The 26,401-nt window shown below is 36.7% G+C and overlaps 1 protein-coding gene across 1 annotated transcript in view; it reads right to left on the minus strand.

The window, feature by feature from the left end:
* Positions 1–774: 774 nt before the first annotated feature.
* The window catches only part of GAN (gigaxonin), a 53,228-nt gene continuing 27,601 nt past the window's right edge, over positions 775–26,401 (minus strand). Inside the window, exons 10-11 of the mRNA XM_050923010.1 lie at positions 18,305–18,414; positions 775–16,396 (exon numbers count right to left, since the gene is read on the minus strand). Coding sequence (XP_050778967.1) covers positions 16,215–16,396; positions 18,305–18,414 — 292 coding nt within the window. The 3' untranslated portion in view covers positions 775–16,214. The remainder of the gene's footprint in view (positions 16,397–18,304; positions 18,415–26,401) is intronic.

A 26,401-nucleotide genomic window follows, 5' to 3' on the forward strand; every position in this document is an offset into this window, starting at 1 on the left:
ATCTCTATCATGTACCATTTATACAATGTTAATAATTAATAGATGTTGTTATAACCATGTTTCAGAGATGATTACTGAGTGTTATAAATTATTATAACTATATCAATAAGTGGGGTTATATATGGCCATAAGCAACCTATTGACCTGGACTAATAGTTAACTATCAATCATATACTAACCCCTAATAAATGGAATATTATCAGGCTTTGTATTAAAGACAGAATGCATACATACCTTTTGTACTTCTTGTGACCTATTTACTATCTATTTCTCTATTTTTCTCTGTTTGTTAGTTTGGTAGAAAGTTTCGAAAGTGCCTTTGTGACTTATACAATAGATGTGTTTTTGAAAACACATTTGACAGCACTTTGTGCATAGTAAAGCTTTCACTGCGTGTGTAGATTTTTAAAATGTTTTCCTCCTTTTCTGCTGCTGCATGAAAATGAGGCAGGAAAATGTGAGTGTAAAATTATAAAAATTGGCAAAGGGACCCAGGGTAAGGTGGAGCATCTGAAAATGCTAATCATTCATTTTTTTTTTTAAAATGACTAGATTTCAAGTTGTGTCCTCTTTTTAACCTTCCATTTAAAGAAGAAAAGGGAAACACTGAAAATTTCACCTGAAATAATCAATTTGGTGGTTCAGTAATCATGTTTAAACGAGATCCCAATAACTTTGAAAGTGAATTTTGAACTACATTTCACCATTTAAAAAAATCAGAAAAATAGAAAGCTGCATTAGGTATAACAGAGTAATTAACAAGTCTTCAAACTATTAATGTTTTATTTGGTTAGTTTATTAAACACCTTTAAGACAATTACTTTTGGTCTGTACCCTTCTAAAAAATATTTCAAGTTTTGAACGGACCTCCAATACATAAAGCAAAGGTGACTTTACCATACACAAATTTCAGATCAAAATACAACACTCTGTTTTCTGACATTTATAAAACCCGGTCAATACAAACTACATTAAAAAAAGATAAAACACTTTCACTGATCCTTGGTAAAATATTACAGCACAATTTGCACATTGGCAACTAAGTCCCCGGAGCACAATTCATGTGTTTTTAAATGGGAACTTCCCCTCAGTTACTCAACATTATACTGAACATGTAAACAAAGTAAGTGCTACTTAATCCAGGAAAGTTTTTGTATCCCTTTTTGCATCATTAAAACATGTAAACCAAAGAACAATTCTGCAAGAAAGGTTACTGATAAGAATCAAGTAATTGTTCCACATCGTAACTGCAAAGTTATGCAGGATTACGCCATGAAAATAAACTGATGGAGGTGGATCAGAGAGTTTCTTGGGAGATTTTATGACAAAGTAAATTCAGCAACATATTATTCCTAATAGCGTATTATAAAGCTCTGAAATTACATCCCCACCAAATTATTTGAGGGTACAGCTTGAAAAATTACCAATTTCAACACTTGAAAGACATTCAAGTACACACAGTCCTCTTAACTGTTAATACAATTTGTTCCATTGCAAAACCCATTTTTTCAGCAGTAGGTCACAAAGTGCCATTAAACATTGCACGTTGAAAAAAAAAAGAATACATGTTAGCATGAATAATGTTCGTTAATAACTATTCCTAGGAGCTTGGACTTCTGCTAACCTATGAAAGATGCAGAATCTCTTATTAAGCAAAACATGCCAACAAATCAGAAAATATATATAACTATAATGAAAACTGAAGTGTGAGTTGACAAACATTCACTTGGAAGTCCCTAAATAGCAAACATAACCATAACCATCTTTGAGAAGATGAACTAAATCAGAGTAATGACAAAATATAAGAGATCTGATTTTTGCAAACTGTATACCTTATGTTGCATAGGCAATTGCTCATGCAAATTAGTTGTGCGATTCATATTTTCTACCTGCAGTTTTCAAAATCAGTCTTTTTATTTTTCCCTGTAATAGTTCTCCAATAGCCTAATTTTGTTTAAAGTAATTGAATTTGAAATTAAACTGTATAGTTTCCACTAACGCTAAAAGAATATTGTGCATCAGTTAAGGGAAAATATATAAACCAATCCAATTACATGTATATTTAATTTTTTCAATACATCTCATCTGGTTCTAATTAAGAGCCCATTAACTGGGATGCCATAAGAACTCTGGAACTTTTCAGGTTCGTGACCATTAATGCCACAATGATATCATGAAGGAAAATTGCATACTGCACAAGTAGTACATATTATGAAATTAGCACTCAAATGTAAAAACTATAGGATGGAAAGAGATTACAACAACAACTATAAATTTGGTAACTTAGTTGGTCAAATATGACTGAATTACTGCACACTGCTCTTTTCAAAAGATAAAGTGTTCCAGAATTCTGCCCACACTGCTAGGATTATTCCCTTAAAGCTACAACTCCACTCTATAACTCACTATACTGACACTATGAAAATACGTGTGTGTGGGTGCGGGGGTGGGAATTAATGTACAGGGTTAGCTAGGGCTTTGTAGTAACTGAATGGAATGGAAGGAGGAACCATGGGAAAATTTCATGATGTATTTTAAAAAATATTACTAATAATTTCTAACACAAAACAGTAAGTATATTTTGAAAAATGCATAAAAACCCCATCAATACAAAAATCCCCACTAAAATTACATAGCTAATGAATTTTAATCTAAATATTTTATGTGCTTTTCCTATAAAGGCCACTTTGACATCACAGTACAAAAAATGTACATTTCCCAAAATAATATTTCTCAATTAAAAATATTGAATATGGAAGCATAAGAAACTTCTAATCTGCTAACAATGTGGACTGGCTACTTCTAAGGAAGAAAAATATTTTCTAGACACTAACATTTTCAGTAAACAAAAAAAACACTTTCCGATTTTGTTCTGATTGCATTGTTTTATAGAAGAATTTGGGTTTAGGACTGAAGTGAAACCAACAAGACATTTTATTTCATCCAAGCAGAGTTGATTTCAGACACTTCACAGTGTGATATGTCAGGTCAGAGGGATATGTACAAGTAAACAAAGGCTAACCTGAATTTAAAAGGGCAAAAAAGAGTAATGGAGATTAAGAAAGAGGCATGGGGTAAGGTAAAAATATGTTCAGTAAACCAAAAAGTCCACCTGGAAGTTAACATAGAGGCGAAAAGTGAATGCAGGCAAGAGGTGGTAATTGGAAGAGGATAATTTACCAGTAGAATGTACAGTTAGAGGCAAATGTTTTCTATTTTCAATTCTGTTGACAGGGGGATGAGTGAAAGGGGATAGAAACACCATAAGACAAAACCAACTTTACTGGAAGACAAAATAGCGACAGAACTCAGGATCTCTAGCAAGACTCCGGTGCACACAGGGTCCATCTCTGAATTCTGATGCAAGTGGTACAACCAAAAGAGTGGCAGAAATTAAACAGATTTAGGCTGGGGTTTTGGTATCTAACTTCTTTAGGCTCTTTTGAAAAGTCCAAGCTACAAGTATTTCTGAAAATATCAGAGGCACCAGTGGATGACATGGGGATACATGCAAGAGCTACATATACCTGGAAGGATCCAGCAAGTTACAATGGCCCAATATACCACTGGCATAAAGGAGTACAAATGCTATGAAGTTAATGGAATGACACTCACTCCAACTGGTGGTAGATCTGGCTTCATGTCTAGAAGCTCTGCTTCACCAGGAAGAAGTTATTGGCAATAGTAATAAGAGACTGACTAGCAGGACACACTGGGAAGTATATTATTTAAAGAGTCAGAATGCTTAACAACTCAGAGAAAAATCTGGCAGGAAGCAGTGGATGTAGTTTATTTGGACGTGAGATTTTTGGGCACCAGTCCATCAAAAGCTTTCCTAATCTAAGGTCAGCATGGTATAAAGAGACAAGTATTTGAGTGGTTAAGAAAAAAAAAAATCAAAGCCAAAACATGCTGATATTAAAAAGTTAGCACTTATATAAGTTTTATCTTCAAAAAGCTTTAAACCATTAACACCCTCATTTTGCAGATGGAGACGGAACAATCTAGGAAGACATTAAGGTAAGAAATCCAACCCCACTTCCATGGCCATGGCAGGCCTCTCATGCAATAGAGCTGTTGTGGTAGGGCTATGGTGGGAGGGGAAAGAGGACTGTGCTTGGAAGAGCCACAGACCACATGCACCTCTGTGTTGCAAAAGGCTCAGCTCCATGGTGATCCTTGTGTGACTGCACAGGATCCTCAGTGGCACAGATCCTCCACTCCTTCCCCTGTGGAAGAGGCAGGGTGAGGCTAAAGAGGATTCCTACTATCATGAGTCACGGCTCTTCCAGCCCCCCATCTCTCAAGCAGATACACTCAACCCCAGCCGGATTCCCCGATTTGGCCCTGAGTGACTTACACTATACAGTTTTAAGTCAATTAATGAAGATTCAGAGTGGGGAATACGATGGAAATAAAAGATCTGTTTCCATAAATTACTAAAAAAAATAAAATAAAAAAATCCAAGTTAAAACCTTCAACAACCAGCAAGTTTATAGAATGACAATCTATGAACAATTCGGTGACATATTAACCTTGTTCCTAAACTGAGACTATGTAACCGACCAGATGAGCATGTCTCTAGAGAACTATGCTTGAAGACTTTCTATGGGAAAGCGACAAGACATTTTCCTTGACCCAGACAGAGTTTTACAGGAAAGTCGTCATAAAATAGTGCTATCATAGCAGATATTGATGTAGGATACCGCAGGAGTAGCACCATGCAAAGGCTAGACATTGTGGGGATGTCAGCATTCTGACTTTTCTAACATTACTTTCACTGAATGACTAACGCAATTATAAATGCTCCATTGAGATTGTTATTGCATTGTCCAGTGCTAAAACATAGTAAGGAAACAAAGTGGGTGAGGCAGTATCTTTTAATGGACTAACTTCTGTTGCTGAAAAAAGACAAGCTTTTGAGCTACAGAGAGCTCTTCTTCAGGCCACCTGAAGAACACCTGAAGGAGGACACCTGAAGAAGAGTTATGTGCAGCTCAAAAGCTTGTCTCATTCAGCAATGGAAGTTTGTCCAGTAAAAAATACTACTTCACCCACTTGTGTCTAATATCCCAGGACCAACACAGCTACAACTACACTGCAAAATATATATTAAGGGCCAAACAGGGACAGCACATGATTCAGCCCCAAGACTGGACCAAATAAAAAGCATGAATTTTTTTTTATTATTATTCTTTAGCCCCACCCAACAAGATCCACGATATTATATATACCGGGTTTAAAGAAGGCAAATTCTGAAGACAGAGTATGGAGGAAAACAGTGACTTTTCTTTTGAAGGTCTGATTAGAAGAATCTCAAATAGCCAGACTCCAAAAGAAAAAATCATGAAAAGTAAGTGTTCAAACAATTAACCACAAAATGTACACATCCCTATAGTTTTTTTCTATATGTTTGTAAAGAATTTAGCTGTCAAATACTTCCTAATATGTATTACAACATTTGGTAAACTCTCTTGTTGTAAGACTTCCATATCCTTCACTCCCAAATTTCCAATACCTTCTGCCAACATGGCAATACTGCACAAGAGGACAGTTCATTACTCTGCCAAGGGTGTTAGACAGCAGAGCTGAATTAATTACAGAACCACTGCTTGCAGGCCCACATACCAAAGGGAGCCCTAGACTTATCCTAGTCTTGTTCAGAACAAAAATGTTTTAAATTGTTGAGATTTGTATTTTGTTGCAATGTCACAAAGAATATTCCATTTTCACAAAAGGCCTGTAAAATTTTACTATTTCTCATTTACACTCAAAACATCTTTTTTTGAGCAAACATTCTAGCCTTTTTTAATGTCAATATTTTGAGCTTAAGCGATCTTGTTTGGAACATTATCAACCTTCTCAATGAAGAATATGAACATTTTGAATTTTTATATCCACGCAAAAATCGTGTTTTACAAGATTTCAGAGAATGGACATTAGATAAACATGGTGTTAATTGCAATGAAATTTGGAGAACTGAAGCAAAACACTTTCATGGTTTCCTAACGTCCTGCTAGTAACACAGCAAAGTAAAATCACATCAAACTTCAAACATGATGTCATAACATGTAATGCCACCTACATCTCATATCCCAGGGCTTGTATATCCCATTTTTGCTTGCCCTGCTACGTAGGAAATGATGTGGACCCATCCTTACCAACATTCAGAGAGCTGCAGGAGGCCATGGCCTTCCATGCAGAGGCCATGTCTACATTGCAGCAGGGAAACGTAATTCCCAGTTTGGGCAGATATACACAGCTCTGTCTAAAATCCTGGGTATGTACAGGGGCAGCTAACCAGAGCCATCATGGTCACACTGCTCTTTATAGCATGCCATCTTGAGCAGAGCTAGCTTGTGTATGTCCACCTGAGCTGGGAATCTCACCTCCCAGTTGTAGCACAGATGTATCCTGTCAGCAAGTTTGGCTCTGGTGCCCCCTCCTGCAGCTTTCCTAAAAAAGGAGGAAGGTTCTAAGGTGAAGAACAGAGATGCTTTAGGTTCCGTTACTTATTGGTGAATTCCCCAAGGGGCAAGTGAACAATGCATATAATGCCCATCCCCCCTTCACTTAGGGGCTCCCAGCATGGAGGATTCTCAATAAGTTTGTAATGCTTGCCATGGGGGCAGCTGAACTCATTTTATGTTTGGAGAAGTGACATGGGCTCATAAATGGCTATAATCCCATGATTCTTCCCCTCCCCCAACTGGTGCAGGAGTAAGAGCTTCTATGTTCTCCATGGCATCAAAAACCTTTTATAATCATCAGTTACCAATTCCCCAAACTGAGCTAATGATCTTGATTAAAAGAAAACAGGATTAAAATATAGCTTTTTATCCCTTAGCCAGCATTTAAGGGACTTGCTCATCAGACCCACTAAGTCTGTTTTGTGCTCCTCTGGGAGTGCAAAGCAAACAAAGCTATAGCACTTCAAGCTGGCACCACACCACATAAGTGGCAAGGCTGAGGGGAAAATATGCGAGGGTGGAGGGAGGCCATATCTAGAGCTCCACTGGGGTGCAGTGGTCCCTAGCTGATATAGTGGCCTTTTATAGGCTAAGTTGCACCCGGGACTGGCCCAGCACCTTGAAAAATCAGGGAGCCACATGGATGGGAATGCTCCCCACAGGCAGGATGCAGGATACACCTCCCAAGTGCAAAGCAGATGTACCATTTGCAGGAACATGCACAGTCATTACAATTTTAGTTTAACTGAGTTAAATTTATCTGAACAATTTAAGATGAATATTTTGAGGGAAGCTTCCTTTGTGAAATATTTAATATTTTGATATTACAAAAAAGATGTGAAGGCTATTTCTTAAAATTTGCATTTGTATCTTTAAGGCCCTTACAAGTTAAGGAGCTGTACAAAATTCAAGATAATTGCATATAAGCACTGAATACTCAGAAAAAAGCACTAACAGTTATCAATTTACTAGTGGCATTTTAACAAGTCAAACACAGTGTGTAAGAAATTAGAAGTGTGTCAAAACAGCACCATTAGGAAAGAAAGAATGAATTGGTTCCTTTTTATTCAAACTGAACGGAAGCTGGATACCTGAGGTTCCAAAGTAGGTGGCAAAATCATGTTCTCAAATCTGGAAAATGGAAATCAACTTAGATATTCTGCTCTTCCTAGATGGGAAGGTTGGGAATTCCAAACATAAAGGGCCTGATCCAACATCAATGAAGTCAATAGGAGTTTTTCCAATTACTTCGAAAGAGATGTAATCAAGTCCACACACAGAGCAGAATACACCGTAGGACTAGACAGAAGCTTGCCTCACTGGTCTAGGTCACTTACAAGAGCAAAGATTTTAAAGTACTTTCCTATTTAAAGCCATAAGAACATATGCCTTTGCCTGCTTCTTACATTTACAACTACAAAAGTTTAGTTACTTTCAAGTAATTGTCTTGCAGCAGCTGCAGGAGAACCCCTATGCCTGCTAGTGAAGACTAGGGTAAACTATCCTTGAACAACGGCAATATTCTACCCTGCTTCCCATTTGCATCTAGCCTTTTGTTAAAGGATAGAATGCAAGCTAAAAAAAATTCCACAATTTGGCAAAGTGCAAAAAATAAAATAAAATAAACCACTGAGGTAGCTGGGTATAAGGGTTTATCCCCAATCAAAAAAAAAAATCAAAGGACAAATTATGAAAAAGACAAATACTTCCTGCTACAAATAAAACATATGTGGAAGCGTGCTACACATGTTCTATCCATAGACTGATCATAGGTATTAGGTGAACTATAACCCATACATGTTTGATGGAAAGCAAGTCTTAAGTGAAAATGCACAACTGAATTATTCAGCTAAATGCAATGCATAGCATAGAAGAGAGTACAAAGCCAGTGGCAAAATGCCACTGTATAGAAAAGTAGAGTTGTTTGTGGCATACTCCATGCAAATTTAGGGATTAGCACTGGGCTGGAGTGGTAATAGAGCCATGGTGCTAGCAAAGAGAAAAATGGAGAGGGTAGGAAGTAGTTAAATAGAAGGCCCTCCACAAGAATGGCCAGAGACCTGTGACTCTCTGATTCCATAAGGTTTTGAAAGCTGCCCCTCTGGATTTCCAACCAAGGTCTGCAAATCCTCTGCCCCTTGATTAAACAATTGGTCATTAACACCTGAAAGTGAGCTCTAGGCCCAAATTACTAGCTGTGCTGAATATCAGATGGGTACAGTTGAGGAGAGGGTCAGAAAAGAAGCCAGTTGCAGCCCGTTTTCTACCAGGTCAGGCCCCTAGAGACCATTCTGGCAACTGAGGATTACTGGAGCACTGGATCATTCTAGCCATGGTTTCAATGCCAGGAACTGCAAAGAAGGCAGCACTTCTGTGAGAATTTATGGGCCCTTTGCTCTGGCCTTCCACAAGACTATAAGCGCATGTCCCCAACTCTTGGAGCTTGATATTTCCCTCCTCACTCTCATGTTTAATATTAATGCTATATTTTAAAAGCCCACTATTAGTACTATGTAAGATCTGAATCAAATGCACTTAAGTATCAATACAATATCGCATTACTCTGCATAACACTATACAGTCTCAATGAGAAACATATTTCTCTAGTATTAAAAAAAAAACAAACAACCTCCAGGTATGATGAGAAAAAACTACTAGGTTTTGGAACCTCAAGGAAAAAATTAAATTCAAATGGGCCTGAACATTAGCCTTTTTTTGCGCCAAAATAAGGATGAATTGTATTTCAGCAGATCATCCACAAATTATTCTTTGTGTGTGTTACAGCCACCAACCAAAAAGTTTAACACTAATTCTGAAAGCATTTGTTCATGTGATTGCATCTCATGATTTCTACTGAAAATGATCTGAAACCTTAACAAGTGCTTTAATGAATGCTACTTTAGTACAACTTGATTACTGTACCAGACATCCTTCTGTGCCCCCCTGCTGGCTCTTAGTCAACATACAACCTTCAGGGAAGCTAGTAAATTTCTTGTTCCAAGTTTTGGGGAACAAAGTCTTATTTGTTTGCAAAGCATTTAGAGTTAACCAGTTCTTATTCTAATAACGAAAGGGTGAAATTAATTTTTCTGCTATAGTGCTACATTTTTTTAAACTTAATTAATACAAGCAATAAGTGACACAGCTTAGTTCTTACCTTTAAACTAGAATCTATGTTTTCCTATTGTGCTCCATGAATAAATTAATCAAACAGATGCTGCCGAGCTGGAGCTCTCAAACACATGAATTCACTAAAGAGAGAGAAAATCAGGAACAGGCAGTGATAAATATGTTGTAGCCTATTACCTATTGCACATTAAGACCCAGATTTTCAGCAACGGTCTTTGATTTTAAAGGTGCAATTTTGTGCAAAAAAATGGTTTTTAGCCTGCCATTAATTAAATGCAGGTGTTCACGTGCATGCACAAGATTACATCAATAAGAACAGAGACAGAGCTGGGACCTGGTTTAAAAATCAGGCCCCCAAACTGGATTTAAATTAAATACAGCTTTAAAAAATACATTAACATTAGCATTGATATGGAGAGGGAAGGGAAATCAGATTTAGAAGTACTTACTATGTATAATTTAAAAAAAAATTACATTTTCATAACTGATCACTGAAGTAACACTATAAGTAAGAGTTTCTTCTAGAGATAGTAATAAGAAAGCGTCCCTCTCCCAAAAAGGTCTCAATACGGTCTCATTTCATTATTAAACGAGAAGGCCATATCTAGCTGATGGCATAATTCATTTACAGTCTGAGCAACTCTGTGACAGATGTATATGGTATTCACATGCTCATCCTGCTTGGAATTGAATAATAAAAAAAGAAAAAAAAGACACCACGCAACAAGATATAAGCTATTATGTTGAAAAGTTCCAGCCTTCCAGTTTAGTTTTAAGGCATTACAACATGGTCTTTCAGGTGACCTCCAATTATTATTGGAATAATTTCCCCCTTAGCTTTAAATATTTATGATAATTTAATTTTTATAAATAGCATACAAGCTACCTATTTTAGGGTTGCCAAGAAAATTTAAGGGATTCAAATCATTGAAATAAATGTAAAGTACCTCACCTGTAGGTAATGCCTTATGATTTAATGCATTTATTACCACAGTCCCTGTTTCACCTAACAGAGAAAGCTTTGTGTCTGTTTAATTAGGCACTTGGAAAGGTGTTCACTAGTCTTAAAGCATATATTAATCTACATTTTATTTAAAAACTGGTAACTAGTCCAACTATTAAGTTACAGAAATGTCATCTGCCATTTTGCCAAAATCAGTAGGGCTGCCATGTTATTACAACATTTAGTAAGTACAAGTGGTTCTTCCTAGAGTGATTTAAATTTAACATTGCACCCTACTGAGGTTTTGTAGGTAAACTGTGTATTCAAAAGGCCCAGCCTACCAACACACCTTAGAACATCTGCTCGTGCATTCTGAAGTAAAGCCTATTTATTTATTCCCTCTGGACTAAATCCAACAAGGAGCCAAGTGCTATCAAGTCAATGAACACTGAATGCAATCAGCACTTCATAAAATCAGGCCCTAAATCTTATTGGATGAGTGATGTAAGTATGGTTGCCAACCTTCCAGGATTGTCCAGAAGTCTCTAGGAATTAAAGATTATGTCATGTGATGAGACCTCCAGGAATATGTCCTACCAAAATTGGCAACCCCAGATGTAAGGCATATGAAAGTAAACACTGTGCCTCAAAATATATGTATATTTTCCATTATAATGTACAGTAGCATGCTACTGAAACATGGACCCTACCTGGTAAAGAAAGCTTTTAATCACACTAATAAGCAAGAGGATTGCAAACATTAAAGAAGTTACAGTACTAATGTCTGTCTAGAGCTGAACACTTGCCACCAGTTCAACATCACCATAACATCAACAGCACCAAAATCCTGCAAATTAACCGAGAATCGGTGCATTCTAAGTGAAAATAAATTTATATCTAATGAACCCTTGAGACAGAACTTATACACACAGCTCAGGAACAAAATAAACCTAAGAGAAACCCAGACAAGATGCTTAATATGTCAAGAACAGAAAATATCCTTATCCTAAATTAAATGCAACACCACAAAACTCCTTGAAAAGTGTCATTGAGAGTGGCACAAGAATACACACTGGTTACAATAGAAGGAACTGTAGCCTATGAGTACGTCTGTGTCCCTGTTAATACTCACATTTGCTGTGACTTAACCTGAGACACAACCTTCCTTCTGCAGGCGAGATTAGTTAAAATGAATTGCACTTTATCCAAATATTATTATTGTCAGCTGCCATTTTTTATTTACATGCATGTAACTAGTGCCCTAACAAAGAGCAGAGTGACCATATGTATCACATGGAGTGATGTTTCAAGGCAGCAATGTAGAGTAACACAAACCTGCAGAACAGTATTAAAAATAAAGAGATTTACAGTGTTCAAAAGTAGCATTAATTTACAAAAAAAAAAAAAATCACTTTTTTTAAAACACAGTGAATTTTAAATATCCCTGTAACAGAAGAATAGTGTATTACCTGTATATATAGAGAAAACCAAAAATTTGGCACTTATAACAGCTTTCCTTTTGTTATTGCATACTACACCGTGTATGGTAAACACATAATACCAGAAACAATTATTCTGTATAGACTGTATATTTATGGAACTACTGAATAGAGAAACTGCACTTAAAACATAAAAATTCACTTTTGTACCATTGTGCAATTACCAAGACATGCAAGCACAAGAAATATTAATAAAATAAAATAAAAAAAAAGTACTACCACTTAACTCCTTTGAAATATTACTAACATCTCTAATGGAAACTAAACTGCCTGGGATTTTTTGGAAGGGGAACCCAATGCATAGAGGTAAAGTAAAGGGCTGCAGTAGCTTTGATGAATGTCCACCTTTTATATTTTCAGTGATAACTCCGACTCATAAGACAGCGTATGAACATACTTTTGAGTATTATGATTCCACAGGCACACAGAACCAAGTTTGTCTGCAGTGATTAATAAATAGGATTTTAAAAATTGGGATTAACTTCCAGATTCATTTTCTTTTCTTGTTAGTTTTAAAGAGAGCTTCAGGGCTACTGCAAGTCTCTTGACTGAAGACAAGTTGACATGGCACTGTCAGGATAAATCATGTGCTGTTGCTGGTAAAATATTAAAAGGAGAAATGACCTGTTTTGCTATAGTTAAGCAGAGGACTCTTAACTAGAGCTATATAAAGGTTAAACAAGCAAAGAGGTTGTGAATTTGAAATCCAATCTAGCATTGGATGTTCAGCAGCATAAATTTCCCATGAGATTATACACTGTGTAGAAACAGACTTGGGTTCCCAGGCTTAAAAGACCAGAGACTGGTTACTACACTGATGCCATGCTGGTTGGCTGGGGAGGAAAAGGTGCCAGGTGGATCTTTCTTTAGCCTTTGCCAGCAAAACTTTATCAGAAACCATGCATTGTACTAGTCATTTCTGGTTTTGAACTTTTCCTCTACCCCTCTAGCAAAGAAGCCACAGGCTTACACTCTTAAAACAGGAATATGACAGTGCCACTATGATTAACAATGCAGAACCATTAACCCCTTTTTATTTTTATTGATTTATTTTAATAACTTGCCAAAACATTCACATTTTATTCTGAAGTTCTCAATTCTGGGGCTCCACCTTAAGGCAAATTTTTTGGGGTAAAGTGAACAAAATCCTCTTTTTATTTAATTATTGTAAAGTTCAACCTAAGGGAAAGAAACACAAACCACCACTATTCCTATTTAAAAAAAAAAATTGGGCTAAAACAAAAATGGCTGAAGTTTGAAACTTGACCCAAACAATTCTCACCAAAGTCTTTGATTTTACAAAAAATACTTTTGATTCAAGACACGACCATTTAAAAACTGCATACTAAGCATGCATGATAGATATTTTCCTTAACGCATGCACTGTGTACACAGTAAGTTAGTTAGCTGTACACTTAAATGTACAATTATTGGTTCAAAGAATTTAGGCCCCAATCCTGCAGTAGCTCATAGAACTATTCACATGTTTAAAGTTAAACGTGTGTAGGTGTTTCAGAATAAGTGGCTTATACTCCTCTGTCAAATCCAACAGAGTATTTTAGCTGCACAAGACGATTATTTTATTTTCCTTTTTTAGAAAATGCAAAAATAACCCTAATGTTAATCCTAACTTTACCTCGTTAAATGTAAACTAACATTTTACTTATTATCTTTTGCCATAAAACATAGCCAGAGCACACAGAATTTGGGATTTATTTAAATTTATTTTGTGCATTTACTACCCAGTTTTGCTGGGCGATGAATGCCATTGGCTCTCACTAACTTCAGTTCTCAGGAGGTACTTCTTGCAAGATATTAGATAAAGTTTTCAAAAGTATCTACATTACTTGGGAGCCAAAATTCATTTTCAAAGTGACTTGAGTACTTAGGCTCTTTAGACTTAGAGCATGTCTACACACAACCGCTATAGTGGTATAGCTCTGGCCACTGTAGTGTGGATGCTTCCCATATCAATGCAAGGGCTTTTTAAGTGAATATAGTTAATCTACCTCTTTGAGAGGCACTAGGCAGGTCACCAGAAAGCTCTTCTGTTGACCTAGCTGCGTCTACACCTGGGGTTAGGCCAACCTAACTATGTTGTACCGTGCATACAATTTTTCACAGCACCACTATGCAACGTAGCTGGGTTGATCTAATTTTAAATGAAGACCAGGGCCTTAGGCTCCTAAATAACTATATCACTTTTGAAAACAGAACTTATGTCATTTTGAACATTTTACCTTAAGCCTTTAATTTATAAAAAATGGGAATCTTTACAAAACTTTTTCAACACAAAATCTAAAGATGGAAACAGCAGTTTACATTTTTTTAATAAAGCATAATATAACAAATCTAAAGACAAATACTAAGTCAAGTAAATTTCTACTACAATGTGTAAAAAACTATTAAAAATATACTGATTAAAAATAGGTTACTGTATACAGTTCAGATTCTGCAGCACTTCAGCATTACAAAAATCAAGGGGCTAAATTCTACCTGCAGTTATTGATTTAACTGGATTATTCTGTTACCATTATAGAATGATGATGAAAATTAGTAAGTCTTGGAATGTTTCATTAAGGAAAATTTAGATAGTTGAACCCTAGCTATTTTGTTCTAGTTGTGGTCTTTATTTGAGAAGATTACTTAGGATGGATCAAAGGAGTTAATCTGGATTTGTACGTGTATAACTGAGGGCAAAACCTGGCCCACTGATTTTTGGTTGAGCTCCTTCAAAGTTTCAGAGTGGAAAGAACAGTGTCTTGTAACAGTACCAGCAACACTACAAAGTATTAGAAGAATCTTTAGGGTGGAGATAAGGATAAGTTTCAACTGCATTTCCAGCTCCATTTCTTTTTTTTTCCTTTCTTTTTTTCCCCCCTAGTGTTGTGTGTCACCCATCACAAGTAACAAAAATGAAATTAAGTAATGAGGTAAAGTGTGTTCTACCAGCAAATCTTTCCTACTAACATAACTCAATTAAATATTACTCGCAGTGTTAACAAGACTTAAAAGGAAAAACCATAAAACAAATTCTTCACTACAACTGCATTCTAAACAAGCTTTCAAAGCCAAACAGCAGTAATCAAGACTCTGTACCTTAGCACAGAGATCATTAGTAAACCAGCTTCTGATCCCAATATAAGTTACCTGTACAATTTCCTTTAAAACAGGAACCTGAAATCAAGTTTTCCACAATACATATATATCCTTTTTAATGCCCCACCTTTCCTTCTCCCCTTTTGCACAAATACATGTCCTCAGCACGGCAAACTTGCAGTGATTTTTAAGTCATCTGAAGGGAAAAGGAGTCCTATTTCTCTCTGAAAAGCAACTCATGCTGCATTCCTTTACCAGCCACAGTAAAGGTGTGACATATTCCACGCCTCAGTCCTTCCCTCTATTTCAGTAATTGCAGCTTCCAAAATCCACACAAAGAATGCATGTTGGCCCACCAACACACGGAATCTTCAGACCATTTGAATGACACAGTGTAGAAAAACAATTTACACATCTATAATATATTGTAACTCTTAGTTCAATTTTAAATATATTTAAAAGATCCTTAGGAATTAAAACATTGGAAATGAATGAAAAACATATGTACACCTCCACCCTTGTAGTCACAGACCTTGACTAGCGAGAAAGGGCTAGAAATAAAGGTGCAATAACCAATATCTCCCTCCAGCTGATTCAGATGAAGAACAGTCTTGCAGTATACCAGAGAGGCTGGTTTTCATACAGCGTATCTATGTACTAAAGCTATCCAGTTGAAGATAGCATGCTAACTAACTCTTATCAATTCCCCTCAGGGGAAATGCACCTTAATTTTTTTTTACTTTTCAATACAATTTGTTATATTTCTCATTCCTTCCTGCTTCAGACACAAGGAACTCCTTCATTAGTGTAGTTTAATTTTTTAGATAGTTAGGACTGAAGGTGTTCCCTTTGTCATGGTATTTTTTTTGTTTAATATACAGCTATTTATCCCCCAAACAAGAGCTGAGACTCAAGTTTTTAAGCATTTTAAAACAAACATAAACAGATACCATACCAAAGCACAGCATATAATGTAAGTTTCAGTTGCAATAGCTTTGTTTTTCATTATATAAAGCTATGTTATGGTGGATTGTGTCAGGTTCTTCCCATCTACTCCATTTTTAAGAGGACTACTCATGGGGAAGGAACACGAATACGGAACAATCCTTGCTGAAGCTGCAGTCGGAAAAGCTTGCAGTTTGCAATCCGCAGGGCTGCGCAGCCAGTGCGGCGAAGGTCTGATGGAAATAATGGTTTAGTATGGTGCCAAGTTCCTGTGCTCCTTTTAAACTCTCTAACGTAGTCATAATTGGTACCTAAAGTTAAATAAAAAAAAAATTCATTGCACACTCAGTTATACAGTATCAAGCAATTTAAGTCTAATGATGCCAATATATTTCCAGACCAAATGGAAAACAAAAACTGTTCTGATCAATTTCTGAATATGTTGGCAGAACAGTTTTCAAAAGAAAGTAAAGCTAAGAAAAACCTGTATTTAAAAGAACAAAACTAAGGAAAGAGCAGCAACAAATTTGGGATCCATTTTACCTTATTTTCTGAAAGTTCAGCTACACATAGGTAGCCATGAAAGTAAATTAAAAATCTTTCAAGAACCAGGTAAGAACCAGTAAGAGGTAGGTGACATCAAGAGTAATTAGTTTCAAAACATTTGGTACAGACAATGCCAATTTTAGAAGCTACAGTGTTTGAGGATTTCAATACACCAGTGGGATGGGTTCTTTGCTGGAAGATGGAGCATTCCATGTGAAAGAGAACATCCAGGAAAAAAAGGTTTTGCAATTATGATTAAAATATGTATGTCATGTTCATATGAAGCCTCGTTTCTGTTGTGACAGATCATCATTTTGGGCACATTCCAAAACAAATAATTATAATACAGGCCATTGAAAAAACATGTGGAAAACAAAGTGAGACATTCACCACAAGTAAGGAATAGGTCCATATACTTCAGAAGCTAAAGATAAGTTCTTTGGATGTACAAATCAATATCCTATACAGGATGTACTGAACTAATTTCCTAATGTTTCAGAGACCAGTATCCCACTCTAATCATTACTGGAAGTGCCATGGGTATCTGCTCTTCTTCCTTTAAACTACTATAGAGAGTTCTTAGTATTTACTTGGCAACTCCGTGCATCAGATGTAAACTGGACATTTATAAAATACTTAGGAAAAAAGAGCCCTATGTGAAAAACTAAGCTTTTGATCAGTTATGCAGATAGTTTTATAACAGTACTAAGAAAGTACAAACACTCATTGCCATGTTTACAAACAATTACCTCCCAGATTTTTATTATATTCAATGTGTTCATCTGTCTCTTAAGAATTTCTTGAGAAATAAAAAAAAAAAAAGTTATTTATAAATGTTTATAGTTTCTAGAAAAATTATTTTTAGAACATGGTTCTCTGCTTTTTCCTCATTCTTCCTCTTCTTCAGCATTGCCATTTTGCTTTAAAGCTATAATCTACTCAGTTACATATCAAGAGTCAGGATTTTTTTCATTCAAAAGTAAAATATTACATCTTGAAGAGATAAACTAGTGTTTAGTTAAACTTGTAACACTAGTTTCTAAAAAGTTTCCTACATAACTTCATTATTCCCCTTTCTTTCAAATGTGTGGTGATTGTCCTTAGTATATATTCTCTTAGCAACATTTACTAGTGCAAAGAAGCAATGACATCGTTGCAGAAACCTCCACAGCATAATCCTACTACAAGTTGTTATTGTTACTCAATTTGTAGGCTAGTCAGATGCACAGAGTTGCTGACCTACCAATGATAATGTTTTTGAGGAACAGATAATGAGGTTGCTTCTATATTGTACACACACAATTCCAAGAACTTGCTATTAGCCTTGGTCTATTTTCCTAACCTTAGCAGCAGTACTCAACCAAAATATCCTAAAAGAATTCTTAAAACTTCTGAGGGATTTTAGATCATGTTGGTGCTCAGAAATACAAAAGTAGGATTTCCAGTCAAAAGGCTAAATTCTGCTGTTAGTTATCAGTTAATTTAATATAACACCACTCCCTCCCCCCGAAGGCCAATGGCAACTGAGAGCACAATGTGACTCAATCTTGAAACCTGGACCAAAATATGAAATCTTACTCTTTTATTCTAAGAAGTCAATTTAAATAATTTTAAAAAACTTAAGAAAATTAGAAGAAAACAAGCAACTTGAAGTTACTAGTTCTGATTCTAACCTGTATCAAGATCTCCAATGACATAAATACTGGCCCCAATAGGTACAGCTCCATACACAAAGGAAGAACTGGCTGGGATGCATAAGTTCTGATCATTTAGATAAATCCACCTGTAAGAAAAGGCAAAAAATTTGTATATGAATTATTGATAAGATCTGTGAGCTAAAAACTCAGAAGCTTTTTGACAAACAGTTTTACCAATTATAAACTTAAGCAAAATCATGCAAACTAACATTTTAGAAAGAGGCTCCCACTGGAAATTGGGCATCCAAGTTCCTTAGTCCTTGTCTATCAGCAAAAATATTGTAGAATAAGCTATTCAGTTACTCTACAACAGCTCCCTGTGTGGACGTTATTCCAGAAATCCACATGGGGAGCTATTCTGAAATAGCTTATTTCACAACAACTATGCTGGTCAATTTCCCTGGGTAGACAAGACTTTAGCAAGCTTTGAAAAGTCTCAGTCTAATACTTGCTTTTACATCTGTGCTTATTTTAGGACACAGTACAGGAAATAGCAAGCTCTTATACTATGCTTTTGTTACCAGACACTCCCCGTATCTCCCCCCTTAAAATTCTCATGCCAACCTTGTAGTCCTACTCAGTCATCGTCAGAAGTAAATTACTACTTAAGAAGTGTGCAGCAGTTGATGGGTTTTATTTTTCAACCAGGAACAGGACAGTAGATACTCTGAGGGCTGGTCCACACTAGAGGGGGGGAAATCGATCTTAGATACACAACTTCAGCTACGTGAATAACTGAAGTTATTCATAATAACGTAGCTGAAGTCGAATATCTAAGATCGGATTACTCACCCGTCCACACCGCGCGGGATCGATGTTCGCGGCTCTCCCTGTCGATTCTGGAACTCCATTGGGGTTGATGGAGTTCCGGAATCGATATAAGTGCGCTCGGGGATCGATATATCGTGTCTAGATTAGACGCGATATATCGATCCTCGAGCAATCGATTTTAACCCGCCGATACGGCGGGTAGTCTGGACGTGGCCTGAGACTGCTAGGAGGATTTTTGGTAAGTGAATGAAACGTCTAGCCTTTTCGGACAGGAAGACAGTTTTTCCAATTTTATATCATGCTCTATTTGGTTTCCACTCCCGTTGAAATATTAGGAATCACAGCTGGTTTTCTCATTAAAGGGATCCCCATCTTCAACGCTCTCTCAGTCTGACTTTCCTACTGACTGAAGACCAACTGTTCCTACAAATACCCTTGCGAGCCAGAAAACTAATGTGTATTCATCACAAATATGCTGACAAGACTGGTTTATACAGTTGTCTGCTTGCAAAAATACCTGAAGTACAGAGCTGCCAATTTAATTGTCTCTTCCATGGTTTTGAAGTAAACCTCTACAGATTCCTGCCACATTTCTACAGATGCTGATGTACTTCTATTTACAGTTCAGTGCAGCAGCATCAAGACTACTTAAAAGTAACTTTACAAGAGCCATAAAAGACAATATGGGCAAGGACAAGAATATTTGAGGGAAAAAATAAAAATCCATAGGAGTCCTGAAGATTTTAGATAAAATGCCTGGAGATTTAAGGAAAAAAATCCCCACAGATGTTGCTGACTCTTTTGTATACCTGTACTATCCCCATTTGTTACTCAAAAGTAATTCTTTCTTGATTCAACTCAGTCAATTTGAGGGGAGCTTGATAAACAAATATGTTACTTTACAAGGAAACAGAACTATTTGTAAGGGCCGATTAAAACTAAGAATTAGATGCTTACATTTCTACTTTGCTCTGAGCTTTCTGTATCATATGACAGAAGCTCACTCCAGTCTCACGATTCAGTACATTCAGATTTATATCTTTAAAACAAGCAAATAGCATCATACTTTGTTTAAAACAAGGAGAAAGGACGGTCTTGTGCTCAGGTACAGGGGTAAGAGTACTTAGGCTGTATTCCTGGCTTCTTTTGGGCAAGTCACTTAATCTCTCCAAAATATCCTTTTTAATCACCACTGGTCTGGAACACCTTGGTAAACATACCAGTGGATTATCAGGGTCAGTGCTACTGCTGTAAATAATTTATTTTAAAAACCATCCCTTTACAGAAGGCCAACCTTTAAACCGGAGGGGGGAGGGGGGAAGCACACCAGTTAGTGGGCTAAAATTTTTAGTATCTGCCTCTGTGTTGAAACTGTTTAATGGGCTCAAACTACTTTGGAAATATCTTTAGAAAAGTGCTTCTGGGCCGCTACACTTCATTCAAAGTTTCATCCAGAGTAAAGTTTTATAGCACAGTTATAAATCCCTGAGAAAGATGTGCCTGTAATGGAAACAGATGTTCAAACTTAAGAGTGGTGTAGCAGCACAATCAGGAGACCTCATAATTTACCATCAACAGCTGTTGCATCATTTCACCTTGAATAACGCGCCCTTTTAAACTCATAATTTTAGTTCTAAACTGCCATGTATATATTGCATTCACTTAATCAGCAATTCAGTTATGCAATATTGAGGTTTGTCTATAGAAGGTTCACTGATAGAGTAATAACTACATTGTTTCCCTACTTGATTTGAAACATTTGAATTATTACAGGATGGATGGTAGTTTTCTTTCCACTGTTTACAGGCAACATATGTAATACACATTGCAACTGCTACCTTTTCGAGGGATCTGGGAGGTGGTGGTGTTAAAGTGCATAAAAAAAACCCACCAGCATGTCCAACTAGAGTTGACACTAATGTCAGTGACAGGACTTCTTTCCTCCAGCTTGCATTCACACTCCTGCCACATCAGCCTTCCTCAAGTGCTGTCTTAAGATGATGAGCTTTCGATTGTGCCTTGAAAGTTAACATGGATGGATAAGTAAATTCTAAACTCACTGGGCCCGCCTTTACACAGAACAGCCTGCCAACAGCTCCCTCCTATGGACCAAGGGAAGCTCCAGCTTCAGTGCTTCCACTGATCTCAGCTGTGGTAGTATGGTATAGAGAGAGGCTGGGTTTTTTAGTTTGTTCCCACCCCTTAGCCCTCCCCACACAACTTTTATGAAAGGTGGATACAAATATCTGCTCTGCCTGATTCTCTCCATCCCCCAAGTTAACTTGACGCAGACTTTACCAGCCTATTGGGTCTCAAAGTCTACACATATAGGTTTCAAGGTCCGCTGAAATTTACAAAAGCTCCAATTACTCTGCTTGTGGCTATTCACTCTAGTTCCCATGGAAACTTATAGTGAATCACTATAACCTGGAAAAGGGACTTTTAGGTCTAATTCACCACTGCAGTGTTACTTTAAAATGGTGGGGCTTTAATCCTTTATATAGCAGCAACTGGTAAAACATCTGGGAATCTCGCATTATTTAACAAAAACAAACCACATACACAATGTAACTCATGTACAGGGAGAAAACCACAGCCAGTTCTTCAGGAGCCCAAGGACAACATTCACAATGAAACAACTTCTCCTATCACAGCACTCTAGAAAAGCTCAACTGTGAGGCCTACTAGAATAGTTGTGTTAACAGTATCCTACAGGATACAAACTTGTGAATCAGAAGAGAGTTTTACAGACAAACACCCTCTGCTGCAAACACAGTTTCCCTTCTGTACCCCTGTGGGAGCTGTATCGAAACAACCACCTAGTGTTTTTGGCAGTTTTACATCTCTTTGAATGAATGAAGGGGATTCTGCAGAAAGCACCAGATCTCATTATAGCTGTCATTTATGGCTAGGGTGACCAGATGTCCAAATTTTATAGGGACAGTCCTGATTTTGGGGTCTTTTTCTTATATAAGCTCCTATTACCCCCCCACCCCCATCCCGATTTTTCACATTTGCTGTCTGGTCACCCTATTTATGGCTGCACCTGAAGAGAGATGGGCAGAAGAGCAACCTTCTACCATCAGCTATCCCCCTACAGAGCAGACACTTTAGGAGGGCAGCTTCACTGGCTCTTCCACCTCCTTCACTAAAGGAGAGTCAGGGAAGCATAGATTCTAAGATTTCATTTTTGCTTATATCTACTGCAAGGAATGGACATACTAATATTTTCAATACATCTGAGAATCTACTTCTGGATTAGATATAGATAAACTGACCAAAAAAATTGAATTTGAACAACAGGCAAATAAGATGGGAAAATTTAATTTGATTTACAATAAAAAATAAGACTACTTTGAGTAGGAGGAAGTACTAGGGTTGTCAATCTTCCAGGATTGGCCTGGAGTCTCCAGGAATTCAAGATTATGTTGTGATGAAATCTCCAGGAATTCATCCAACCAAAGTTGGCAACCATAGGAAGTACACCAATACAGAAAGGTATGATGACTATGCAGAAGTGTGAGAACTGTTCACAACTACACTGAAAACATGTTCTTTCTTAATGGATCTTATGTCAGTTTGTGCTAGGAAATCATGTGAATCAGTTAAGCTTTTGGGTTCATTTACACCAGAAACTTAAGGATTATGAGCCTATGTGACCCTAAAACTAGCTGAGAGCCCAACAGCTTTTCTACTGTGGATTGGAACCAAAAATAGAAATAATAGAAGCTGTAATTGCTCATGAAAATTACATATTTAAAAAATAGCCAAAAACTTTTCAGGAACAATTACAGCAGTTTTAACAGTTAAGCAAGGAAGCAACAAAAACAGGAAGGGCAAGGGGTCATTTTTCATCAGAGTTTGATTAGATTCCAACTTACTGTAGGTTGCTTATTTGCCTACTGTTTGCACAGTATGCAAATATACTGTACTGAGAAGGTCACAATGTTCAAGAGCTACAAAGTACGCTTTTGTAAGGTTACTCTTTTGTGCACTTATTTTCTGTAAATGGTTCTGCTGAAATCAAACTGAAGGAAGAGGAGGTGACAGCTTTCTTTGTAACTGTAGACAGAGCTGATAGATGATAAGGCATGTAAGACTACAACATATGTTCGTACGTTTCCATTGAAGATGACAGGGGAGGGAGAGGAAGCTTTTCATTTTTTTTTAAAGCAATTCGTAAATACAAAGAAGAGATAGCCCAAACAGCTGTAATTCATAAGAATTGGTAAGGGTTCTAATTCTGAATTAAAAGTGAAGTACAGAGACAGAATACAGCAGTTTACATTAAAAATACACTGTCTAAAGTGTGTACCTACCGTGAACACAATCCTTATAAATAAAAGTATCTATTTTCAATTTTAGTTTATATGTTTATGCAAAGTCCAGATCTCCTTTATCTCCAGGATACTGAAGACATCCTTGTCGATTTCATGGGAGTATTTTTCTGCTTCTGGTTATATTTTGTGGCAAATTAAAAAAAAAAAATCCATGCACATCCTATTTAAATGCTTCTCTCTCTATCGAATACTGGAATATTATAGAAATTAGTCAGTCATTTTTAAAAAGGCATCACTTCTAAAACAAAAAATAAAAAAACCCAAAATTCACACATTTTAATAGTGCCTTTCAACCCAGACACTATCAAAGCAGCTTAAAACCAGTGCACAGAGAACCAGTGCAATGCAGCAATTTATGAGGTAGAGGGCAGAAGCCAGGAAGTCAGTTTTCTTTCAGAATGTGGCACAACATGTTGGAGGAATGAAGAATTCTTATGCAAGATTTAGGGCCACTCTGTAAGTTTCTGAATGGAGCCATAGGATCCCAAATATTCACATTAAACAGACAACATCTTTGCTTAAAGTCATCACCCAAATTCTCCCATCCCCACACCTGATACAGCAGGGTGAGCTGGATGTCACTCAACAGATAAAACTTTGGAGGGATGAAAGACTGAGTTGCCTTGACCTGTGGGTCTTGAAAGTTCAGACACAAAGTCTGATGCTAGATCACAAAGCCACCCCCACCCCATCTTTTCAAAACTTCCTTTAAAACTATCTAAATATATCCATATTGTTTTAACTAGGACATACAGTTCACGACCAAACTCAAACAATGTGGATTATAGAACAATCTCAAGAGACCTAGAGCGCAAAATACATTACCTACATATCGTCAGTTAAATTCATATACCTAGATGCAAGATCATTCCAAAACCAAATTGATTTAGAATTTTAAAAAGTGAGATTTTCAGATATAGCAACACTTAAGACATCATGAGGACTACTAAAACTATTTAACCTTATCCACATCATATTACAATCTATGCTGACACTCCACCTTGCTTCTCTTTAAATGCTCTGAAAGCTATTTTATTAGTTGTCTTCATAATTAAGTTTTGTACAGGTCCCAAATTTAGACATTTGTTTCTAAAATGCCTCATCTGGTATGAAGAGATGTAGGCAAACTGCTAGGCATTATAAAAGTTTGTGACAACAGAAAAAGATATTTAATTTGGGTGGGGGCAGAGGGAGAACTATGAACACTAAAACCACATGTGGCATCTACTGGCAGAGTGAGGTAAAGGCATTAACAAATTAAGGCCTCACTCCTGCAATTCAGTTCACACCTGCTGCTTCCATACCAATGCACCCTTGAGCCTGGGGCTTCTTGTGGGTGTAAAGGTCAGCCTGTGCAGATAACAAAAATGAGGCCCAAATTCTCACAAAATGAAGAATTAGAATGAAGGGGTGAGGGCTGTAGGAAGGGGATTGGATAATCCTGCACATATATGTTGCTATATAAGTAATAAATATTATTAATATCAAATGGCTAAGTTGACAGCTGGGGATTTATTGAGAAATATTTGTTTCCATTCACAAAGGTGGTGTACTTCATGACAATGTACAGACTATTCCAGCATCTGCTACCTGTAACTAACCTCAAATTGCCATGATCTGCAAGTATGCAGCAGCTGTCACTTTAATGCTTCTCTCAGAGCTGTTGGGCCAAAACAGGCAAAATTTTTGTTGTTGTTTTTTTAATTCATTGTTGGGGACCACTTACAATTTGATTGCCTGCTATGAACATATCAATGAGAAAGTCAGAATCTTCCAGTCAATAGTCTAAAGATGTTTATTCATGCAGCAAACTGTACAAGGGGATGTTGCTATCATCACAAGTGCCAGAGAAGAGAAAACATTTAGTTTCTGTCTACACAACAGTAATTGGCTCGCTGTGGTACAGTACACAAAAATCAACAGATAAAAGAAAAGTCCAAAAGATTTTTTGTAAGGATCTTGCCAAAGTATGTGTATTATGCACTAATCTCATTGCTGCTGCTCCATTTAACACAGAGGCGAAATCCCAATTATATTTCCTTAAACCTAACACTCTGGATAGCTATAAGTCTCATGCATACACACCAACATACTGCAGCTTTAGTCAGAAAATAAGTGGGTCCAATATCATCCATGCATTTTAACTAGACAAAAATTTTGACGTGTACTGTCTTTCTAATGTAATTGGGATCTGAGATGTGTTTTCTTTTCCTTTATATAAGAGACGTCTATTTGTAGAGGCATCTTCAAAGTATGCAATTTCCTTCACAATACCCTTACTGTGTGAACAAGTAAATTATCTAATGACAGTTAAGAGAAGATGGATTAATTAGAGGCAAACAGGTAAAGATGTAATTTTTGTGTATATCATAGTAATGACATACTGTTGAATCAGTTTGTACTATGAGGAGCAAATGTTACCCAATTAATTCAAAACCCATGCTCAGAGTTTTAGTGAAGTTATAATGATGTATATAACAAAGCACATATTTTATATGACACAAGTGGAAGATCCTGTACTCCAAGCAAAGCAGTACATATTTTTTATTATTAGAATATACTATTCACAGATTTGAACAATTATTTAAATTCATCTTTCCACTCAAACTCAGGTAATGAAAAGCAGGAATGGACAAGGCTGAATTAGATGAGAAAAATGACAGCTTTACATGTTTTTCCAGGGGTAGCCAACTTACCCTCATTTTGAAACTTAACACACACTGTATTATATCAGAAACACGATCATTTAATTATACCAGCAATCTTTCTTCAAAGAATATGAGCACTATTGAGGCACTATAAAAAGTGTTTTGTCTTGTAAAATGCAGCCTCTTTGTATACAGTCTTTTTTAAATAGATGCAACTGCAATAGTTACAACTTCACTGGGCTCTAAAATGCTTTAAATGACTAAGATGAACTATATTCAAGTTACGCAGCATTCTGAATATATTTGAAATACTC

Source organism: Gopherus flavomarginatus, chromosome 14 (assembly GCF_025201925.1).
Source record: "Gopherus flavomarginatus isolate rGopFla2 chromosome 14, rGopFla2.mat.asm, whole genome shotgun sequence".
Classification (NCBI taxonomy): domain Eukaryota; kingdom Metazoa; phylum Chordata; order Testudines; family Testudinidae; genus Gopherus; species Gopherus flavomarginatus.